The sequence below is a fragment of the Carassius auratus genome, chromosome 22, assembly GCF_003368295.1.
Source record: "Carassius auratus strain Wakin chromosome 22, ASM336829v1, whole genome shotgun sequence".
In the NCBI taxonomy this organism is placed as follows: domain Eukaryota; kingdom Metazoa; phylum Chordata; class Actinopteri; order Cypriniformes; family Cyprinidae; genus Carassius; species Carassius auratus.
Window position 1 is genome coordinate 11,658,881 of NC_039264.1, and position 19,353 is coordinate 11,678,233.

At 40.8% G+C, this 19,353-nt stretch overlaps 2 protein-coding genes across 11 annotated transcripts in view; both read left to right on the forward strand.

Annotated features, from left to right (window-relative positions):
• The first annotated feature begins 756 nt into the window (after positions 1–756).
• Positions 757–6,442, forward strand: LOC113039703 (protein RER1-like). 5 transcript variants are annotated; one of them, XM_026197726.1, is made up of 8 exons: positions 777–855; positions 2,281–2,387; positions 2,464–2,568; positions 2,735–2,834; positions 2,913–2,991; positions 4,907–5,042; positions 5,137–5,265; positions 6,315–6,442. In XM_026197726.1, the coding sequence occupies exons 1-7, from the start codon at positions 792–794 to the stop codon at positions 5,224–5,226; spliced, it is 681 nt and encodes a 226-aa protein (XP_026053511.1). In that variant the 5' UTR covers positions 777–791; the 3' UTR covers positions 5,227–5,265; positions 6,315–6,442. The 5 variants fall into 5 exon arrangements, with proteins under 5 accessions (XP_026053512.1, XP_026053511.1, XP_026053513.1 ...); XM_026197728.1 differs by having other exon boundaries at positions 5,137–5,191; XM_026197727.1 differs by lacking the exon at positions 6,315–6,442 and having other exon boundaries at positions 757–855; positions 2,302–2,387; positions 5,137–6,250.
• Positions 6,443–7,684: 1,242 nt separating this feature from the next.
• Positions 7,685–19,353, forward strand: part of LOC113039704 (AP2-associated protein kinase 1-like) — a 49,578-nt gene continuing 37,909 nt past the window's right edge. Inside the window, exon 1 of one of the 6 annotated variants that reach the window (XM_026197730.1) lies at positions 7,685–8,654. In XM_026197730.1, the coding sequence (XP_026053515.1) occupies positions 8,501–8,654 (154 nt within the window). In that variant the 5' untranslated portion in view covers positions 7,685–8,500. The remainder of the gene's footprint in view (positions 8,655–19,353) is intronic. The other 5 variants (XM_026197732.1, XM_026197731.1, XM_026197735.1 and 2 more) reach the window with 5 other exon arrangements.

The following is a 19,353-nucleotide window of genomic DNA, read 5'->3' on the forward strand; positions in this document are numbered from 1 at the left end:
TTATTAAATAAAAGTGTCAAATTATTAATACAGTAAAAGACTAAAATAAATCTCAACAGTAGTCAGATATCTGCAGAAAGTAAGAAGTAAGGAATCAGAGTAGGCACAGCTGAAAGATGTTCAATGTCTAACAAAACATCAGTTTCACTACCACACGTGAAATGTGAGGGCATCACACATATTCCTAGAGAATACTACAAATCTTGAAGATAAACCAAAATGAAAATAAAAGATAAACATACATGAGTAACAATAATGAGTAGGCTACATACTTAAAAATGATTATGTGATGTGGAATAATACAAGAATAGCCTAAATGAATATGTAATAAATAATGTGAATACATGGATATGAAAATCAAGGAAAATGTAACAACAATGATATTTTGGAGACATCACTATATTTTGACAGAGAGTCAGGCCATTTAAGATGTAGACGAGTTTGTTTCTTCATCAGATTTGGAGAAATAGAGCGATTGCATCACTTGCTCAGAAATGGATCCTCTGCAGTGAAAGGGTCCAATCAGCTAATAAAAACATCACAATAATCCCCACCACTCCAGTCCACCAGTTAATGCTTTATGAAGCCAAAAGCTGCATGTTTGTAAGACATCTAGTAACTTGAAACGGTCGCTTCTGGCCAAAACACCTGTGCGCAAACCACAATAACGTGAATACCAACACATGTGGATTTGTGTGGATTCAGGTAACTGGGTTTGAGTTTTGAGTTGCCTGTGCTCTGCTGCTGTGCTCTGCGCGGCTGCGCTTTTAGCAGGCTGTACTGACGTGCGCATGCGCAGTAGAGCAGCAGCGCGACGCGGAGCGGCAGCTGAGAGTGACACAGCGGCGCGAGCGGGTAAGACAAACACATCTCCCTCATCACATTCATACTCTGAACCTCTCTCTGGCGCTGCGAGTACTCGACTGTGCTAACCGTCCGTCTAATTGTATTGTCCTCCAGTGGCGCGGCGATAAAATTATATATTTTTAACAAGAAAATGTTCAAAGTTCACCCCTCAAACGCCTGCGTTTGGATTTCCCCGGATGTGAGTTGTCCACTTTTTCGCCTGTCCGCTGGTCTTTGTAGTTTCTTCTCGGTGTCTCCCTGGATTAGTTTCGATTACACGTTCACATATAAAAACTACAACCCGTGTGTTTCCGCCTGAGGCGAATGATTTCGTGTAGGGCGATGGGAAGTGTAGTTTATATATTGTGATTCGCATGTTGGTCCAACGTAGAATACCTGGTCTAAAAACCACACTAACCAACATGCTTTGCGCCTTAAAGGAATCACTCAGCTCAGGCTAACCACCGATGCTAAAAAGCAAATTAGCTTACAAGGTCTGACTATTAGCCTTCAAGTAATTTGGTTATATTAATAGGGAGTTTATGTAATACATTTTGAGGTAAGTGTCTGTCGCACCGGTTTACTAATCACAGCTGACTGAGAATAGCTCTGTAAGTTACTAAAGCTAACGTTACTGTCCATTTCCATGTTCTGTGCTGTTTGGTGTAACGTCAGGAAATAGACACGTATCTGAACCCAGCACTGACATCACTATAGCTTTTGACATACAAAGCATTTGTGTGTAATTCACATCAGATTAATGCATGAGATCGCGTAACAGTGAGTTAAAGACGAGGCCGATGAGCTGCTTTGGGGCTTCTACAGAGTAACCAAACCGGTTCTTCATTCAGTTTATGCGCTTTTTTAGTGAAGGATCTTGATTTCCGAGGATTATTATACTCTAATATCCTCTTGTTCATTGACGTGGCTGTGTTTTGGACTTTGCCTCAGATCACATCTGTAGGTTATTATCACATGGAGGCTTCCCCTTGTTTACGACCAGAAACCAATATCATTAAGTCCATTCTATTATCATTGACGGAAATGGGGGAAAATGTCAGGATAGATCATATTGTAAACAAATGTTTGCATTTTAAACCCAAAACATAACTGAAAACCACCCATAACCTCACCCACTGACAGCAAATCAGCTGATCCAAAGAAAGACAGAAAAAACTAATCCTTGAGGAATGTGTACTGGATTTGACACATCGTGACACACAAATGAAGCTGATCTTTTAATTCAGAAGAAATTGTTACCACATAGGACAAGTGTGATTACCAATCAGACAAATTCTCTTTAAAGAAACTCGTTCAATGTAAAAATCTTGTCTGTCCCCATGTGATTGACTTGATCTTTAGGGAGTACCGAGTAGTGTTTAGTTTTGTGATCTAACTGTGAATAGTATACTCCTGTTTTCTCTGTGCGCTCAGTATGTTCCTCTGGATTCACAGACAGAATGCCAGAAGGAGACAGTGCCGGTGAATCCATCCATGGGAAACCATCAGCGATAGGAAACTTCTTTAAACGGCTCGGCCAGGTCAGGCTCTTGGAAATGACTCTTCGACTGATTTTGAGTGTTCGGGTAATGAGAACTGTTTCTCTCTGAAATGCAGATTTATCAGTCATGGTTGGACAAGTCAACGCCGTTCTCAGCAGTGCGATGGACAGTCACTGTTATCCTAACGGCCTTATATATGATCCGAGTTTATATACTACAGGTAAAACCGATAATATTCTCACATCTGTTTAGGAATGTGTGCATCGGTTTGATCCGATTCAGTTATGCTTTGACAATCATGCCGTTGCAGACTGATGAGAATTTTCTTGCATTTTTTATTACAAAAGGTGAATTAAATGTAACTAAACGCTTGCGTCTTTTGTCAGGGGTGGTACATAGTCACATATGCTCTTGGGATCTACCATCTAAACCTCTTCATTGCTTTCCTCTCACCTAAAGTGGATCCCTCCTTGCTGGATGATCCAGGTAGGACTGAGATTTAAAATGATCTCACTGTCATCACTGAGGTGTTGTTTCTTTCCCTAATTGATGTCTCTTCACTAGACGAGGGTCCAGAACTACCCACGAACCAGAATGAAGAGTTCCGGCCGTTCATCAGGAGGCTGCCAGAGTTCAAATTCTGGTGAGTTGGCACATTATGGAGTTTAAAGGTATCCGTTCACCCAAAAAATGAACATTTGACCATCATTTGGTTTGTATGAGTTTCTTTCTTCTGCTGAACACAATTGCTAGTAGCCATTGGAAAAAAAGTACTATGGATGTCAGTGGCTACAAGCAACAGTTTGGTTTCCAACATTCTTAAAATATCTTTGTTTTTAAGATGTCCTTGTTATAGAGTAATTCTAGATTAAAGTACTGAGTAATATTAATTAACTACATGTACTGTATTTTTCGGACTATAAGTCGCACCTGAGTATAAGTCGCATCAGTCCAAATATACGTCATGATGAGGAAAAAAACATATATAAGTCGCACTGGACTATAAGTCGCATTTATTTAGAACCAAGAGAAAACATTACCGCCCTCTGGCGGCTGTAGACGACAGTGTTTTCTCTTGGTTCATTTCTCTCAGTTCATTTCTCTTGGTTCATGTCAAATTAATTTTGATAAATAAGTCGCACCTGACTATAAGTGGCAGGACCAGCCAAACTATGAAAAAAACTGTGACTTATAATCCGGAAAATACGGTACATACTATATGGCTAGGGTTTGGCCTGGGGTTACTTGCATGTAATTATGCATAATTAATTGTTATTATAATAGTAAGAACATGTAACAAGGACATCCTAAAACAAAGTGTTAGAGAAGAAAGATATTCATACAGCTGGGGAAGAACTTGATGGTTAGTAAACTAGGGCTGTCACTTTTTATTCGATATTCGAATATGCATTCGAACATGACTTGAAATATTCCTAATCGAACTATAAATAAGATATCCGTTTTTTTAAATGCCATGTGTATCGCATTTTTTACAATCTATGATTAGACCGTTTGATTTTTGTTTTATTCTTTGCCATCTTATCAGATAAAGGGCACTCTAGACGTATTGTAGCGTAAGGCTCATGACCAAATCAAGCGAATAAGAGCTAGTAGCCGAGTTAAAAACATCTCAACTTTTTAGAACGCCCTTAAGTGCACCGCGGGTCATGTGACAAGAACTAACCAATCAGCTTCAGACACTTGAGGGTGTCATGTAGATATTCTAATACATTGTATGATATTTGTTATCCGTTCGAATTAGATTTTTCTCAAAAGTGAGAGCCCTATAGAAAACAATGACCAAATTTTCTTTTTTGGTTAAACTGTCCCTTTAAGAGCTCTTGAAATCACTTGATGAGTTTTCTTTAGGACCTGTTAACACCTGGTAACTTCATGCATTTTCTCTGATTGGATAGTTGTCTGACTTGTTAAAAAGGTTTCATTTTCACTTGGCCACATAAATGCATCTCCACTCTCCACAAAATTTCTATAAATCTGAAGTTCGATTCGCGCGCTTTATGCAAATTCAACAGAATTCATGTCGAAGAAAGTGACCGATGCACTGCGTTTTTTCCATTTTCAGCTCATTGTTGCATGTTTGCTCGTCTTTCAACCTTCAGTTTCATTGTGCTGGGATTTTCATTTCAGGTAAAATAAGTCAAAACAGAGAAACTTATCAGTAAACCCTCCATCAATATTTTCCCCCCACACTGATTTTGTTTTTAAAGACTCCAGGAGGAGACACGTTTATATTTATAAGCATAAATTTTGTATCGTCTAGGCGTTTCGTCCACATGGATCCGGCGTTTTAGGAGAGTGTAACCGATATTTTTTTGTGCCACATACAGGTCTGCCATCTAAACTACATCGTTTTGTCTCGGTTTCTTGTGGAAGCAGATATTTCCTGAGATAAAGCAAAAAAAAAAAAGTTGGGATCGGGAAAGCTCTGGCTTCGTGTGGACGTAGCCAGAGTTATTTTCTGTTTCTTCCATGTTCACATGTAAAGTGTTTTATATTGGTTCCGAGTGCATTGATTAACGTGCGTGTTGATGTTTCAGGCACTCAGCGACGAAAGGCATCATCATCGCTATGATTTGCACATTCTTCGAAGCCTTTAACGTGCCAGTGTTCTGGCCCATCCTCGTAATGTATTTCATCATGCTGTTCTGTATCACCATGAAACGGCAGATCAAGGTACAGCAGTGGAAGCTTTTCTAGTTATCTAAATATAGAGCTCTATTTGTCCAGAAACTGCAGTGATGTGACTCTGTTTGTGTTTCCTCTGCAGCACATGATCAAGTATAGATACCTGCCCTTCACACATGGGAAGAGAACTTACAGAGGCAAGGAAGACACAGGGAAAACCTTTGCTAGTTAAAATTCCCCTTCCCGAAATTAAAGTTATTGATGAAGAATGGTGCGTAAAGGGGGTTGAGGTTTTTTTCTTTTTCTCTTTTGCTTTCTTTCTTTTTCTGAGTAAGGAAATGCCAAGTTTGTTTTGATCGACAATGAAACTGTAATGCTGCCTTTAAGCATTCAGGGTTTGGGCCTTTGAGAAATGCTGTTGAGATCTTCTACACTGGCAAATTTTAATATATTTGGACAACTAGGTATGAGATTTTACTTTTTTTTTTTTTTTTGGCTCAGTGGTCTCTCATAGCTAATAAACTGTCTTTTCAGTATAGGTTTTAAAATGGTAGTTCACTTGTAAATGCTAATTTTTATATATAATTTACTCTCCATGTCTTTTTCAACCAGTATGGCTTTTTTTTTCAGTGGAAAACAAAAGATATTTAGCAGAATGTCCATGCTGCTTTTTTCTGTACCTGTATAATGTTATGGAAAATAGCAGCATGAATATAATCTCTTTCACTAGTGGTAAAAGTCATATTGGTTTGGAACTAAATGAAGGTGGATGAAGTGAATTGTGGGTCCACATGATTATTTACAAAGTTACACAATATAAAATAGTGGGGGGAGTTGTCATTTGTATAATTAATATTGATGGGAAACAAGCCAGATTTGATTTATTTTATGACCCCTATGATAAGAGAGACCGTTTAATATTCACACCGTGGTACATTTGGTGTCCTCCATAGTTAATATCATTAGATTCAGTATTCAGATGAACGTAAGACGCTCTCACGAGGGGGCAGACGTTATTAATCATCAGGTCCATCTTGCCACATGTTAATATTTGCCTTTTATGAACATTTGTAATTCTCTTAATGTGCTGTAGCATTGTATTTAATTTTGTACATAGTTGTCCACCTTAATCACATCCATGTGTGCTGATTGTAAGTTATTCTTCAGTAGTGAACCATTTAAAACCCCTTCACCTTGTACATCAGGTTTTTTTAAAGCAAGTGTGCATTCCATTAAAATAGTATGATACAAAAATATTGCCTGTATGTTTTTATCATTTAGGCATTCCCAGTAAAACTTTCTCTCTTTTTTCTTTTACAGAGGAAACATAAAGTTGAGTGCTTTAACTATAACAAATGGATGGAGAGGGTTGAAGGTCGTTGTTCTTTTGGGGTCCCCCCCCCCCCTTTTTTTTTCTGCTGGGCCATAACTAGTATAGATTTGTTTTTTTGTTTTTAAAGGCAAATGGAAAGAACTTCAATAAGCACTGGACATGAGATACATTTTCCTAATAAAGTTTCTTTTTTTTTTTGGAAGGATTTATATATATATATATATATATATATATATATATATATATATATATATATATATAAAACTTATGGTTATAGCAAGCTTTTTTTTTTATTATTTATTTTTTTGGACAACAGCATTTTTACTGTATTAAATGAATCTTCATCAAAACACAAATGTAGGTTTGTTAATTCCTGATTAAAGACATTGCATGTTTTAGGTTTTCTTGTGCTGCTGGTTAAGAGAAAATAAGATGATTTTAATAACCAAGCGTCATTTTTGTTTCCTCTTCAAATGTTATTAAAAGGCTGTGTCCCTTCACCGTTCATTACTTATATATATTTATTTAATGAATGCATTGAGTTACATCGATATTATTTGTTTACAATGTCCTTGTTACACATTACACATATAGTAATAACAGTAAATTATGCATAATTACGGGCAGCTAACCCTAAACCAAGCCCTAACCCTATAACAAATACATAGTTTAACTCGGATCTTATGGGTATAATTATACTGTATGAAGGAGACCTTAAATTAAAAAGTGTAACCACACTATGTTTGGTTGAGCCAGAAACTAAGATGAGGTTAAAAGTAATGTTTCATGTAAATATAAATCTGTAATGCACATGTAGTACTGATTTAAACACCATCTTACGGAAGTTTACGTTTGCACCTAGAGTACAGAAGCTGCAAAAAGACACTTCCACATAAAATGCAAGAATGACATTGCATTAGATAACAAAACATCAAAACAGCTGGCATCTGCACACACAACACTTGAGCTACTCCGAACTACTCCTTCACAGTTACTCTGAACAGTGAAGGAGTATGGGATAAGATGTGTCAGTTGTTGTTACAAGCCTACAGCTACAACAGTTAGCTAAAAGTTAAAAACTTAGTTAAAAACTTTAGCCTGTCAAATGTTTGATGAGATTTGACAGAGAATGTGTTAACAAATAGAACAACACGTATAACAGTCAACCATGTTTTGTTTGTTTTTTTGCAAGAAATTTCAGTTTTTTTACTTCAACGTTTAATTCAATGTGTCTATTGTTTCTCCAAGTGAAAGCTATTTCTAGACCGGTTTAGTTTTGTGTTAGTGTGGAGAAAGATATGTCCCTGTAGGGGGCAGCGATGTCACATACTGCACGTTTCCATACTGCATAAAAACAGGTCGTTTCTGGCAAATGCATTTAAATAAGTGCTTTTATTCCACTAGGTAAATTCTGCGACAGTCAAGTCATTCTATTTCAATTTTGGTGTATGTTAGGATTAAAATGTGATGCATCAACAATGATTTTGTGGCGTACTGTGAAGCCCCCCTAGCGGCTGTTACCGTACACGCACGTGCACGTCCCCCCTGACGTCACCGCGTCCTGTTGAACTACAACTGACTGCAAGCGGACGAGTCCGTTTCGTTCTCGTTCTCAACCGGTGCACGGCTCCTTTCGTGACTTAAACTCAATGCGCTAACACGATTAATCACCTTTATTCAGGAAAGCCCCGTCGAACCTGTTGTTTCCCGATGCATACGTTGCACTTCCGGGTTTCCGGGCAAGGATCAGCTGTGATGATTGAATGAGAGAGAGAGAGAGAGAGAGAGAGACTCCTGAATGCTGTGCTGCGGAATAACAAGTGCACTGTGACAGAGGATTCCTGTAGTACAGATGAAGCTAGTACTGTACTAAGTTTATTATGAGCTGCTGTTATGAGTATAAAGATATGAAGATATGTCAGTGGTGACTCATCCTGCCGATTCCTCCTGATCAGTTGTTTTGGATCTACACTTTAACGATATTGTGATGAAGGTGCGCTGAGCTCGCATGACCCTGGGAGTCTCTATCCGGACGGTATTTATTATATTGAGAGATTGTCGCACTTTTCTATATTTTGCGCGTCCGTCAAACCTCGCCGGAGCGCGCGCGCGAGAGAGAGAGAGTCAGGCGGGTGTTCGCGGTTTAATGTGTTAAAGTGCTGCCGGTTGGACAATGAAGAAGTTCTTCGACGGCCGACGGGAGACGGTGAGCTCCGGGCCCGCGTCTGGAGCCGCTGGGGTGGGCGGCGCGGGGTCCGGCGCGTTTATCGGACGCGTTTTCTCCGTTGGACGATATCAGGTGACCGCGGAGGAGACTGTGGCGGAGGGTAAGCGACTTTATGCTTTATTATGGACAAACAGCAAATTTAATGATCGTGCTGGTGATGCTTTTATGGTCTGTGGTTAAATAAATAAATAAATAATGCTGCCTGATGAATGAATCTGAGCCTGTGACGTCACTCACTCGTGCGTCATCTCAATATCTGCTGCATCAGCAGAGGAGGTTTACTTTAACATTTAACTCCAGAAGGAAAGTTTGTAGATCGTTTGCTAAGTCTGTGTGGCTTACTTTCCTCTGTGGAGGTCAAAAGGAGAAATTTAGAGGAATATTGAAGCTGTTCTTTTCCATATGGTGAGATTTGGATGAAAACTGGAAAGGTCAAGCTCCAGAAAGTGACATTGAAGTAAATAAAGTGACTCAAGAATACAAGTCTTCTCAAAACCATGTTTTTTTTTTTTTTTTTTTTTTTTTTCGATTTAGGAACAGTTTCAATTTAATTCATGCCCTAAGCCTGCATGTCCACAGTCAACAGCAAAACCATATTGTTTCTTTTGTTTTATAAGCCATATTTGTGTCTTTTGATCATAAAAGGAAGAGGTTACATAATATCGAAGTCTTTCATAATGAACTCACTTTAATGTCGTTCCAAACCCACTTTCTGCCATGGAAATAAAAAGCCCAGACTAACTTTTCACTTTTTATTATTGTTATTATCATTAAAATATGTATTTTTCAGTCATTTTAGACCATTGTTCTGCTTTTGTAGTATGGAAATGAGCATTGTACATATTCTACAAGATACATAATTTCATATTCTACTGAATAAAGTAAGTCATACAGGCAGAAGGATATAAATGTGATCGTATGACAACAGTAAATCCTTCTAAAATCTGTTTCTGTAACTTGCATGCAGCCCTTTGTGGTTCTGGAGCTGAGCGTGGAGAGTTCTGGATGCATTACATGAGTCACCAGCTTTAAGTCTCTTAAGCAGATCTGAAGTCTTACCCCCACTGATGCTCTGAGATGTCACAAGAAGAGTCCTAGTAATGTGTCATAATCAGGGTGTCAGGAACTCAACACTGGTTACGCTGTGAGAGCTACAGAGACAGACGATATTATCAAGGCAGAGAGAGTGAATCGGCTGTCATATGTTCATGTCATGATCTCAGTGCAAAGAGAGTTATGAATGCATTACACAAGTCATTATTGCCTGTAAGCACAATTTGAGTCACTGTGTCTCATGGGATACCCAAGGCCTCCTGCCAGTTTTTAGGGAAACTGAGTATGTGATATGTAAGTATGAGGTGATATTTTTGTCAATGAAGGATTTTTCTATAGAATAATGCTTCTGTTGGAAACGCAGCTGTTAACTGGAGAGCAGTGCATTGTGATGTCCTGATCTGATCTACTTCTCATTCGAACTGATGCTGTTTGTACATCTTAACAAAACAGGGCTTTACAAATCTGCTTTTGATTTTGTTTTTTATTCCACTACCATCCAAGTCAAACATGTTTTGAATGCATTTCAGACTTTTCATGGGCATTCAGAGGCATTTCTTAAAGGGAAAGTTCACACCGAAATTTCACTCACCCTTAAGTTGTTCACTGGTTGACAACAGCTGGCTCTTCTGAAGAACAACATCATGGCAGTGGGCCACCTCAGGACAGTGGACCGTTGTGCTGTCTAAGCCATTTTGTGAAGGGAAAACTGTCAAGGTCTACAGGCTTTGACCTTGAAGCACAGTTCAGTGGATGTTTGACTTCCGCCTAGTCATTCAGATGAGTTTATGAGGCCTTCGAGCTTTAACTCAACGTTGTTAAACTATTACATCACTGACTCAGGTTGTCGCTCACTACAGAAACACACACACTGTGGTTTACCTGAAAAAATTCAATGCAAATCTATGAACAAGTCAACAACCAAACGAACGGTTAATTTCCTCAGCAAAGCTCTCAAGGTATCCTCAGCTTCTGGATAGATGAGAAAACACAATTGTTTTATGAGTTGCATTTCGGTTTGAATTCATACTATGTGGTTTGTATGAAATTTTAGATTTTTAGAAAAAAACAAACAAACAAAACATAGTAGGGTTAGTGTTGTCATAATACTGGAATTTCTAACTTGGAAATATAGTGGTCGCACAATTAATCAAATTTCTAATCGCGATTACAATAATGGATGCCACAATTCTGAAATTCAAAGCGAATGTTATTCTGCATACTTAAGATTTTTTTTTTTCTTTCTATGTTATCTTAAGGGTTTTTACATTTTATAATACCATTCATATTTTTATTTAAATCATTTTAGAAGGAACCAATCCAATGTATATGACATCAAATGACATTTGAGGCTTAATACCATAGAGAAGCACTTTTCAGTTAGTGTTTTCAGCTTGTTTATTTCCATATAAAAATATGGCATGCAGTTGCATTAAACATTGGTATAAACATTAGAGCCCGACCGATATGTTTTTATTTTATTTATTTATTTTTTATTATTGTGGGGCCGATACCGATATAAGGAAGTAAAAGAAGACCAATAGAGATATTTCGGCCTGTATTCTTTGTGTATATTATAGTACAGTAACAGTCAAAAGTTTGGACACTTTCCCATTTGTGTGTACAGACATTTGACTGGTACTGTATATAGGATAAAGGAACTATACTTAGGTTACAGTATACAGCTGGTTGAATGATTTTAGTTGGTCATCCAGCCGGTCTTTGCTGGTCAGAAGGCTGGTTTTAGAGGGGTTTTGACCACTTCTTTAGCTGGTGCTGGTCAGGCTGAGAGACTAGCTGGAACAATCAGCTTAAACCAGTTTGACCAGCTTAAACCAGCTAAGTTTAGGCAGGTAGTTTAGTTTAGTTTTAGCAGGTTTTTTTCCAGCAGGATAGAATAATCGTTATTAATAATCGTGATTATAATTTTAATCAAAATAGTCATAATTATTTTTTTATACGTTAATATCGGCGGCATATTCACCATCAGTTATACAGTACAGACCAAAATAGGGCTGGGACAACGCGTCGAAGTCATCGATGACGTCTGCCCAAAAAAAACGTAGACGCAAAATATGCGCATCGATTCGTCAAACTGTTTTTATTTTTCTAAAAAACGTTTGCAAAACATTTACCTTATGTGCGCTGAATATACGCGATGGCCGGATCAAAATTCTGTCCAACATTATATAACCAATCCAGGGGTTTTTCTGCATTGATCTTTTTTTTGGCGGTTGTCAAAGCCTTATTTGATCGGTGAGTGATGTGGAATAGAATGACTTCTGCGCCTAACAGGGCGTGTACGAGAGAGAGAGCCCTGGCTGCGCACGCACACTCACAGTCTTCAAACAACACGAGCGCTTCTTGCTCTCTCTCTCCCTTGTGCATATTAATCAAAATCATTAAACACGATAGAAAAAGGGCGAAACACCAAAGTTTCACGCGTGCTCATGCACTCACAGTCTTCAAACTACACGAGTGCTGTCTTGCGCTCTCTCTCTCTGACTTTTTTATTGAATGCTAGACATCAAGTTGTTGTTATTTTCATCTGAAAGAAGAACTTTTTTTTCAGTAAGCTAGGCCCTATGTGTTCAATAAGCTTGTTTCAGTAAGCTATGTGTTTTCAAGGCTTCAAGGTTTTATTGAATGCTATCTCTATACAAGTGCAAAGTAATGCATTCTTACTCAGTCTTTTATTTTGTGATTTTAAGAGCAATAAACATATATTGCAATGTTAAGGAATTAATGTTTTTTTTTTCATTCAGATATGTAAATCAACATGTTTAAATTGTTAGTAGTCAATTAATGGGGAGATAATCGAAATCGAATCGGTCTGAAAAATTAATCGTTAGATTAATCGTTTAAAAAATAATCGTTTATCCCAGCCCTAGACCAAAAGTTTGGACACACCTTCTCATTCAAAGAGTTTTCTTTATTTTCATGACTATGAAAATTTTAGATTCACACTTGTCTCGCTCGGACCGAAATCTGTCAGGCTCGGGTCCTGTCGGGCCTAACTTTTAAGGCACGATTACAGCTCTAATAGAAAATAGAAAATCGAATCGAGAATCGAAATAGAATTGATTTGAGAGCTTGTGAATCGAAATCGAATCGATCTGGAACATCTGAATCGATACCCAGCCCTAGTACCACGACGCATGTGTATGCATACCTCTTCTTGGAAACCAGCCACAGCGCAAGTTCTGTGTCAGCAGCATCATCACATACATGCGTCATGCTACTCTTATGAACACACGGCAAAAGATGACACTGAAAAGAAGAAATTGTTGAATAAAGTTGTTATTTTTGTTTTCTTTGTGCACAAAAAGTATGCTCGCAGCTTCATAACATTAAGGTCAAACCACTGATGTCACATAATGTAACAATATCCTTACTACCTTTCTGGATATTGAAAATGGAAGTCCTCTTGCTGTCTATGGAGGGTCAGAAAACTCTTAGATTTAATCAAAAATATCTTAATTTATGTTCCAAAGATGAGCGAAGGTCTGACAGGTTCAGAAAGACAGGGGGGAGGAGTTAATGACAGAATTTTCATTTTTGGGTGAACTATCCCTTTAAATGGATGGTCAATCCAAAAAATTTTAATTAAAACTTATTATTTAAATTATTATGCTAAGTATAACTATTTAGGAATTAACTATCCAATCTACAGATGCAACTGTAGGCTCATTTCAGACTAATTAAAGCTGCAGTAAACTCTGCGATGATGCTTGACTTCAAGCATACAGTCTTTGAACTGTACAAGCGGATGGAAGTAAATTGGATCAACACACTGAAGACATTGAAATGAAGACCTGGCTCAATTAATTACATGAAACTGAGAGGTTGTGTGTATCTCCACCCATAACTTCAGCACATACTTTGTCTGTTACATGATCTTAATTTAAACAGGACGAGTCAATGTCAACAGCTGTGAGTGTCACCCATAACCTTGGCCTTAGGAATATTTATGGCCTGAATGTAAAAAGGTTATACATGCATGCCACACCACTAAAGAGGGCAGACATGTGCAGGGAATGTTCACATTGATATACAGAGAGATATTTTTTTTAAAGAAATTAGTATGCCGAATGTGTACTATGGCTAATATGCAAAATTAACCTACACTGCATTGCACATTGCATCTGATCCTCAGTTTGACAACTGAGAAGAACAAACCTGAGGCCATATCAGTTTTCGTTTCATTATTTGATGATCAGACTGCCACAGGTTACTTTACATTGCATGGCATTATGGATTAACTTACAATTAAAATAATAATAAATGGTCCAAATTTACATATTTATTTTCAAACTTGACAAGACACGTCTCAAACATCATGAGGTTAATCCATTCTGTTGAGTTTCTAGAATTTCTAGCTGTTTAAATTGCTGCGTTCCAAATTGCATGCTATCTGTCCAACCAAGTGTTCATAATTAACATTAGTGCTGTGGTTTTCAAACTTTTTTGGTCACGCTCCCTTTAAAGGTGCCATCTGTTATGTTTGGCAAAAAAAATCAAGTCATACTGCACATTCCATACCAGATGGGGGCAGTATGCCTCAATGAAGTGAATTGGTCTACTCTAGAGTAACAAACGAGAAACGGCATAGTCTCTATGCTCCGCCCCTACTTTCACAACAACACTACAGCCATAGCCGAAGCCGAACCCCTGTTTCACACTGCAAGTGTGAGCGGTGCGCGGGCAGCGCGTCCGCGCAACTACATCGTCACTGCAGCAGCAGACTCTTGCGAGAATTCACACTGGAAGCGTATAAGTACAGCATCACAGCAGTGGCTGCAAAGCGTGTTCGGCAGACAGTAGAACCATTTCAAACAATGGGTATAATTCTTTCAACATTTGTTTTTATAACAATACACCATACTTTCACCCAAAATTAATAATTAAAAAGTTTAAATTGGTAAATACATATTTCTTATACTTAATTTTTTTTTCTGGCATAATTGTTAAAACACTAGACATTGTCGTTGTTGTTAAAACTCTTGACATGCTTATTCTGTGCATTTTGAACAAGTTTTGTGTAAAATCATATTTATTTTTCCATCAAAAGTGTGCTTTCACTTTAATTGAGCGTGAGCAGCACAGCAAAAATAGACCGGAAGCCGAAAACCCCGCTTCACTGCTGTTCACGCAACGCTCCTGCTTGATGCTCACGCGCTGCTCATGGTCCCGGTGTGAATGAACTCATTGATTAACATGGACGCCGAAAAAAATATGCGCTGCTCGCGCGCCGCTCACGCTTGCGGTGTAAAACAGGGGTAACTGTGCGTTCACACTGCCGGCATCTAGAGCGTTAAAAATCGCTCTTACCGCTCTGCTCACGACCCTGCAGAAAGATTTGTGAGCGCTCAGACGCTCTGACGTAGATCGAATGCATATTTTGTATTTAAAGCGGCCTCAAAGCAAACAAGCTTGTTGATCTCGTGCAGACTAACCACAAGGAGTTATAAGTTAACCTCATTAGAATCAAAAAACACGGGACGTGATGTTAAACTGTCCATTGTGCCAATGGATGGTATGCACATGAGGTTTGCCTTGATGTTAAGAGTGGCGTGGGAGCTGTACCTCAGATATGGGAAAGATGTAAATTTGGGACACATCATCAGTAGTATGCCTTTGAATCATGGGGTGTTTCGGCCTTTCAATACTAAACACCCTCATCAAAGGTGGCCAGCAACAGGGTGATCAAACCTGAGCTTGTGTCCCATGCCCAATCATGAAAATTGCCTAGTTGTTTAAATGGCGCAGCCCACGGGACTATGCAAGGCAGGAGGCGTCCTCTTCCCTGAGTCAAGCCTAGAGCTGACCGCATACCTTGTTCACCCTCTTCATGGAGGGTTGTGACCTGGGTTCTCAAGTGGGTTATAGAGTGGGGGGGATTAGTGAGTGGGTCATGTTGATGCTCTTTGAGCCCAACAAGGGTCCTTCCTTTTAATCCATATCCACTGGCTGCTTCTTTCGGCCGCTTCAGAGACTGATTTAATTGTCTGTCGCAGAGCCTGTCCATGGATGCCAATGTCTTTCAGCAGTCTGATGGTAGAAGAAGCTACAAAACCTCTGCATCCCACTTCAACCGAATAGACTTTCGCTTTCCATCCTCGTTGTTGAGCGTCTGCTGCCAGTTCTATTTAGCGCAGTTTCTTGCGCTCATAGGCCTCATCCGTTGAATTCTCCCATGGGACTGTAAGCTCTATGATATAAACAGTCTTCAATGAAGGGGACCAGAGAACCAAGTCTGGTCTGAGGGTGGTGACTGCAATCTCAGGTGGAAAGATTAGTTGCTGGCCAATATCAACTAGCATCTTCCAGTCCCGGGCCATGGCTAGCTGTCCAGCTTCTGTTTTGGTAGGGGGATGTTTGGGCTTTTTCTGCCCCTCTCGGATGAAGGTTGGGGCCGTGATGGAATCGATCGCTCTCAGGGGCAGGGAGTTAGTGGTATTCCTCTGGCTCTCAAGAGCTGCTGCCAGACTCTTGAGGACCTGGTTGTGTCTCCAGGTGTAACGACCTTGTGTGAGGCAGGTCTTACAACCGGCCAAGATGTGCTTAAGAGTCGCTGGAGTTGGGCAGAGGGCACAAGTAGGGTCCTCGCCATACCACTGGTTGAGGTTTTTTGGAGATGGGAGCATATCATAGGTGGCTCTGATGATGAAGCGGATGTTGCTTGCCTCCATTTCCCAGAGCTCCCTCCAGCTAAGCTTTCTCCTCTCCAGACCTTCCCACCTCATCCATTGTCCCTGTCTGACAAGAGAGACAGCCTTTGCGCTTCTTTCCGTCTCCTCCTGACGACGCACCTCCTCGACCACCATTTTCCTCCTTTCTGATGTTGAGGCCTTACGCCAAGTTGGCTTACTTGCCGTAAGGCCAAAGCCTCCTCTTCCCAACTGGACATGCCCTACAATGTCACTGTGCTTCAGGGCTGAGGTAGCTTGCTGCACCGCGTCAGATGGTGTCCATTTCCGTCCGGTTACCAGGAGTGGAACGGCATTGCTGATGGTCTGGTCTCTGGAGTCCTTCAAAGTCATCTGGAGTCTCACTTTAGAACACTTGTACTCTTCGGTGAGGCTTGTGATAGGCAGTTCAAGGACCCCTTTGCCATAGAGGCTGATGTTAGTCAGACAGCGTGGGACGCCGAGCCATTTCTTGATGTATGAAGTCATGGTTCGCTCCATCTTCTCCACCGTTGTTATTGGGAGCTCATAAACAGTGAGTGGCCACATTACCCGAGGGAGAAGTCCAAATTGCAGGCACCAGAGCTTGAGCTTCCCTGGCAGTAGGGTACTGTTGATGTCTTCCAGACTGTTGGTAATGTCCTGCCTTACTTGCTGCACTTGGTCTTTGTCTCCGAGGCTTGCGTTGTACCATCTACCCAAGCTTTTGACAGGTTGCTCAGAAACTGTTGGTATTGGGTCATCACCAATACAGAACTTCACATTTTTAAGCTGTCCCTTAACTATTGAGATGCTTCGTGACTTGTTCGGTTTGATTTTCATCCGGGCCCACTTGATGTTCTCCTGCAGTTTACCAAGTAGCCGCCTGGTACATGCTGCAGTAGTGGTCAGAGTGGTCATGTCATCCATGTATGCTCGGATAGGTGGAAGGCGGATCCCGTTCTTAGTTCACTCACCCCCCACCAACCCATCTTGAAGCCCTGATGATGACCTCCATGGCCATTGTGAAGGCCAGGGGTGAGATTGTACAGCCTGCCATGATGCCTACTTCTACGCGCTGCCATGATGTTGTAAAGTCGGCTGTTGTAAAGCACAGTTGCAGGTCTTCGAAGTAGGCTTTTACTAAACTAGTGACAGATGATGGAACGTGGAAGAAGTTGAAGGATTCCCAGAGGAGGTTATGGGGAACTGATCCAAAGGCATTAGCCAGATCAAGGAAGATGACATGGATGTCTCTTTTGTCTTTCTTCGCCGCTTGGATCTGATGCCAGATCATGCTGGTATGCTCCAAGCAACCAGAGAACCCAGGAATGCCGGCCTTCTGTACGGATGTATCAATGTACTTGTTCTTCTCCAGGTAGGTGGACAACCTCCGTGCTATCACGCTGAAAAAGATTTTTCCCTCAACGTTGAGAAGGCAGATTGGCCGGAATTGACCAATGTCTGTAGCATCCTTCTCCTTGGGAATTAGCACCCCTCCAGCCCTTCGCCACCCCTTAGGTATTATTCCCTTCTGCCACACTATCCTCATGAGCCTCCAAAGATAGCGTAGCACATCTGGTGCGTTCTTGTAGAGCTTATACGATACTCCATTTGGCCCAGGGGCTGATGCTGATCTTGCGCGCCGTACTATACTCTCTACCTCCTTCCATTTTGGAGGGCCAGTCTCCAGATTGAATTCGGGAGGTTGAATAGGTGGGATGTCATGTGGGATAACTATTTGTTCGTGCCTTTTTGGGTCATGGTTGCCCTTTTCCAGATGTTCTTCCAGTTCCTCCTTGGGAATTTTCAGGATTCCGCTTTTTTCCTTAGCGAAGAGATCTTTAACGAACTTGAAGGGTTTTTTGTAGAACCGTGTTCTTGTGTGTTCCTTCTTCTTGCGAAGTGTCCTCAGGTTCTCTGATCTTCGCAAGGTTGCCAACCGACACTTGATGTCCCCCTGGAGTAGCATGAGACCCTCTCTCTCTGCATCAGAGGCCTTCTTCCACTGCTTTCTCAGCTGCCTTCTCTCTCTGACCAGAATTTCGATCTCTTGCTGCCTCCTGGATTTGGCTGGTGCTGATATTGCTTTGTTGCTTCTCCTAGCGTTTACTCCAAAGCGCTCTTCTCCATAGTGGTAGATGATGTCAACCATCCTTTCCAGCTTTTTCCCTGCTGTGCCCACTTGTTGCTCCAGGATTTTTGTCAGGTCGTTGTTGACTATTTCCCACTCTCTCTTTTCAACAGCTTTGGGCCACTTCACACTCGGTCTGTGCCCTTTGATCTTTTCCTCCTTGGGAGGTCTCTGTGGTTGAGTGGGTTCCTCCACCGGCATTTCTGTGCTTGTATTATCCTCCTCAGGGACACTGGTACTGATGCTCTGCGAACTTTGGTTTTTATCCCGTCGCTGTGCTTCAATCGACTGATTTGACTGATTGCTTCGTAGGAAGTACTGGTCAATGCGAGGCCCTTGTCTCTGCTCTCTTAAGCACCCTCTCTTTCCTTGGTGGGTCCTCAATCCCCTGAATGATGTTATTTTCGCCCAGCCACAGGTGCACACTTGAAGAGAATGTCCAGCTGCTGCTGTGGTTGTCTCATGTGCCGTGTTCTTGCTCGTAGTCATGTCCGTTCCTGAGTCTGTAACCATGCTGTCAGTCATTGAGCCATCTTGCGCCCCCGCTCTCGCAGGCTCTGGGGGTATGTTCCTTTGTTCACTTTCTGTAGCATTTAGCGGGTGTCTCCAACAAACTGAAGCAGCGTCGGAGACTGCCGCCATGGGTAGCTAGCCCATGACAGCCCCAGTGGGGACTATTCCCTCCAGTCAGCAGTCTCTCCAAGCTGTCACACAGACTTTCCTATGTTGTCAGCTGTCCTTTCACAGCGGTCACTGGACAAGTCCAGATATTCAGAATCAAAAAACACGGGACGTGATGTTAAACTGTCCATTGTGCCAATGGATGGTATGCACATGAGGTTTGCCTTGATGTTAAGAGTGGCGCGGGAGCTGTACCTCAGATATGGGAAAGATGTAAATTTGGGACACATCATCAGTAGTATGCCTTTGAATCATGGGGTGTT

What these genes read in the sequence shown, in the direction of transcription:
- LOC113039703 (XM_026197726.1), top strand. Translation starts at nt 792, where the DNA reads ATGCGCAGTAGAGCAGCAGCGCGACGCGGAGCGGCAGCTGAGAGTGAC. An exon ending in CTCCTTGCTGGATGATCCAG is followed by an intron (nt 2,835 to 2,912) that starts GTAGGACTGAGA and finishes TCTCTTCACTAG; the next exon opens with ACGAGGGTCCAGAACTACCC. An exon ending in CCATGAAACGGCAGATCAAG is followed by an intron (nt 5,043 to 5,136) that starts GTACAGCAGTGG and finishes TTTCCTCTGCAG; the next exon opens with CACATGATCAAGTATAGATA.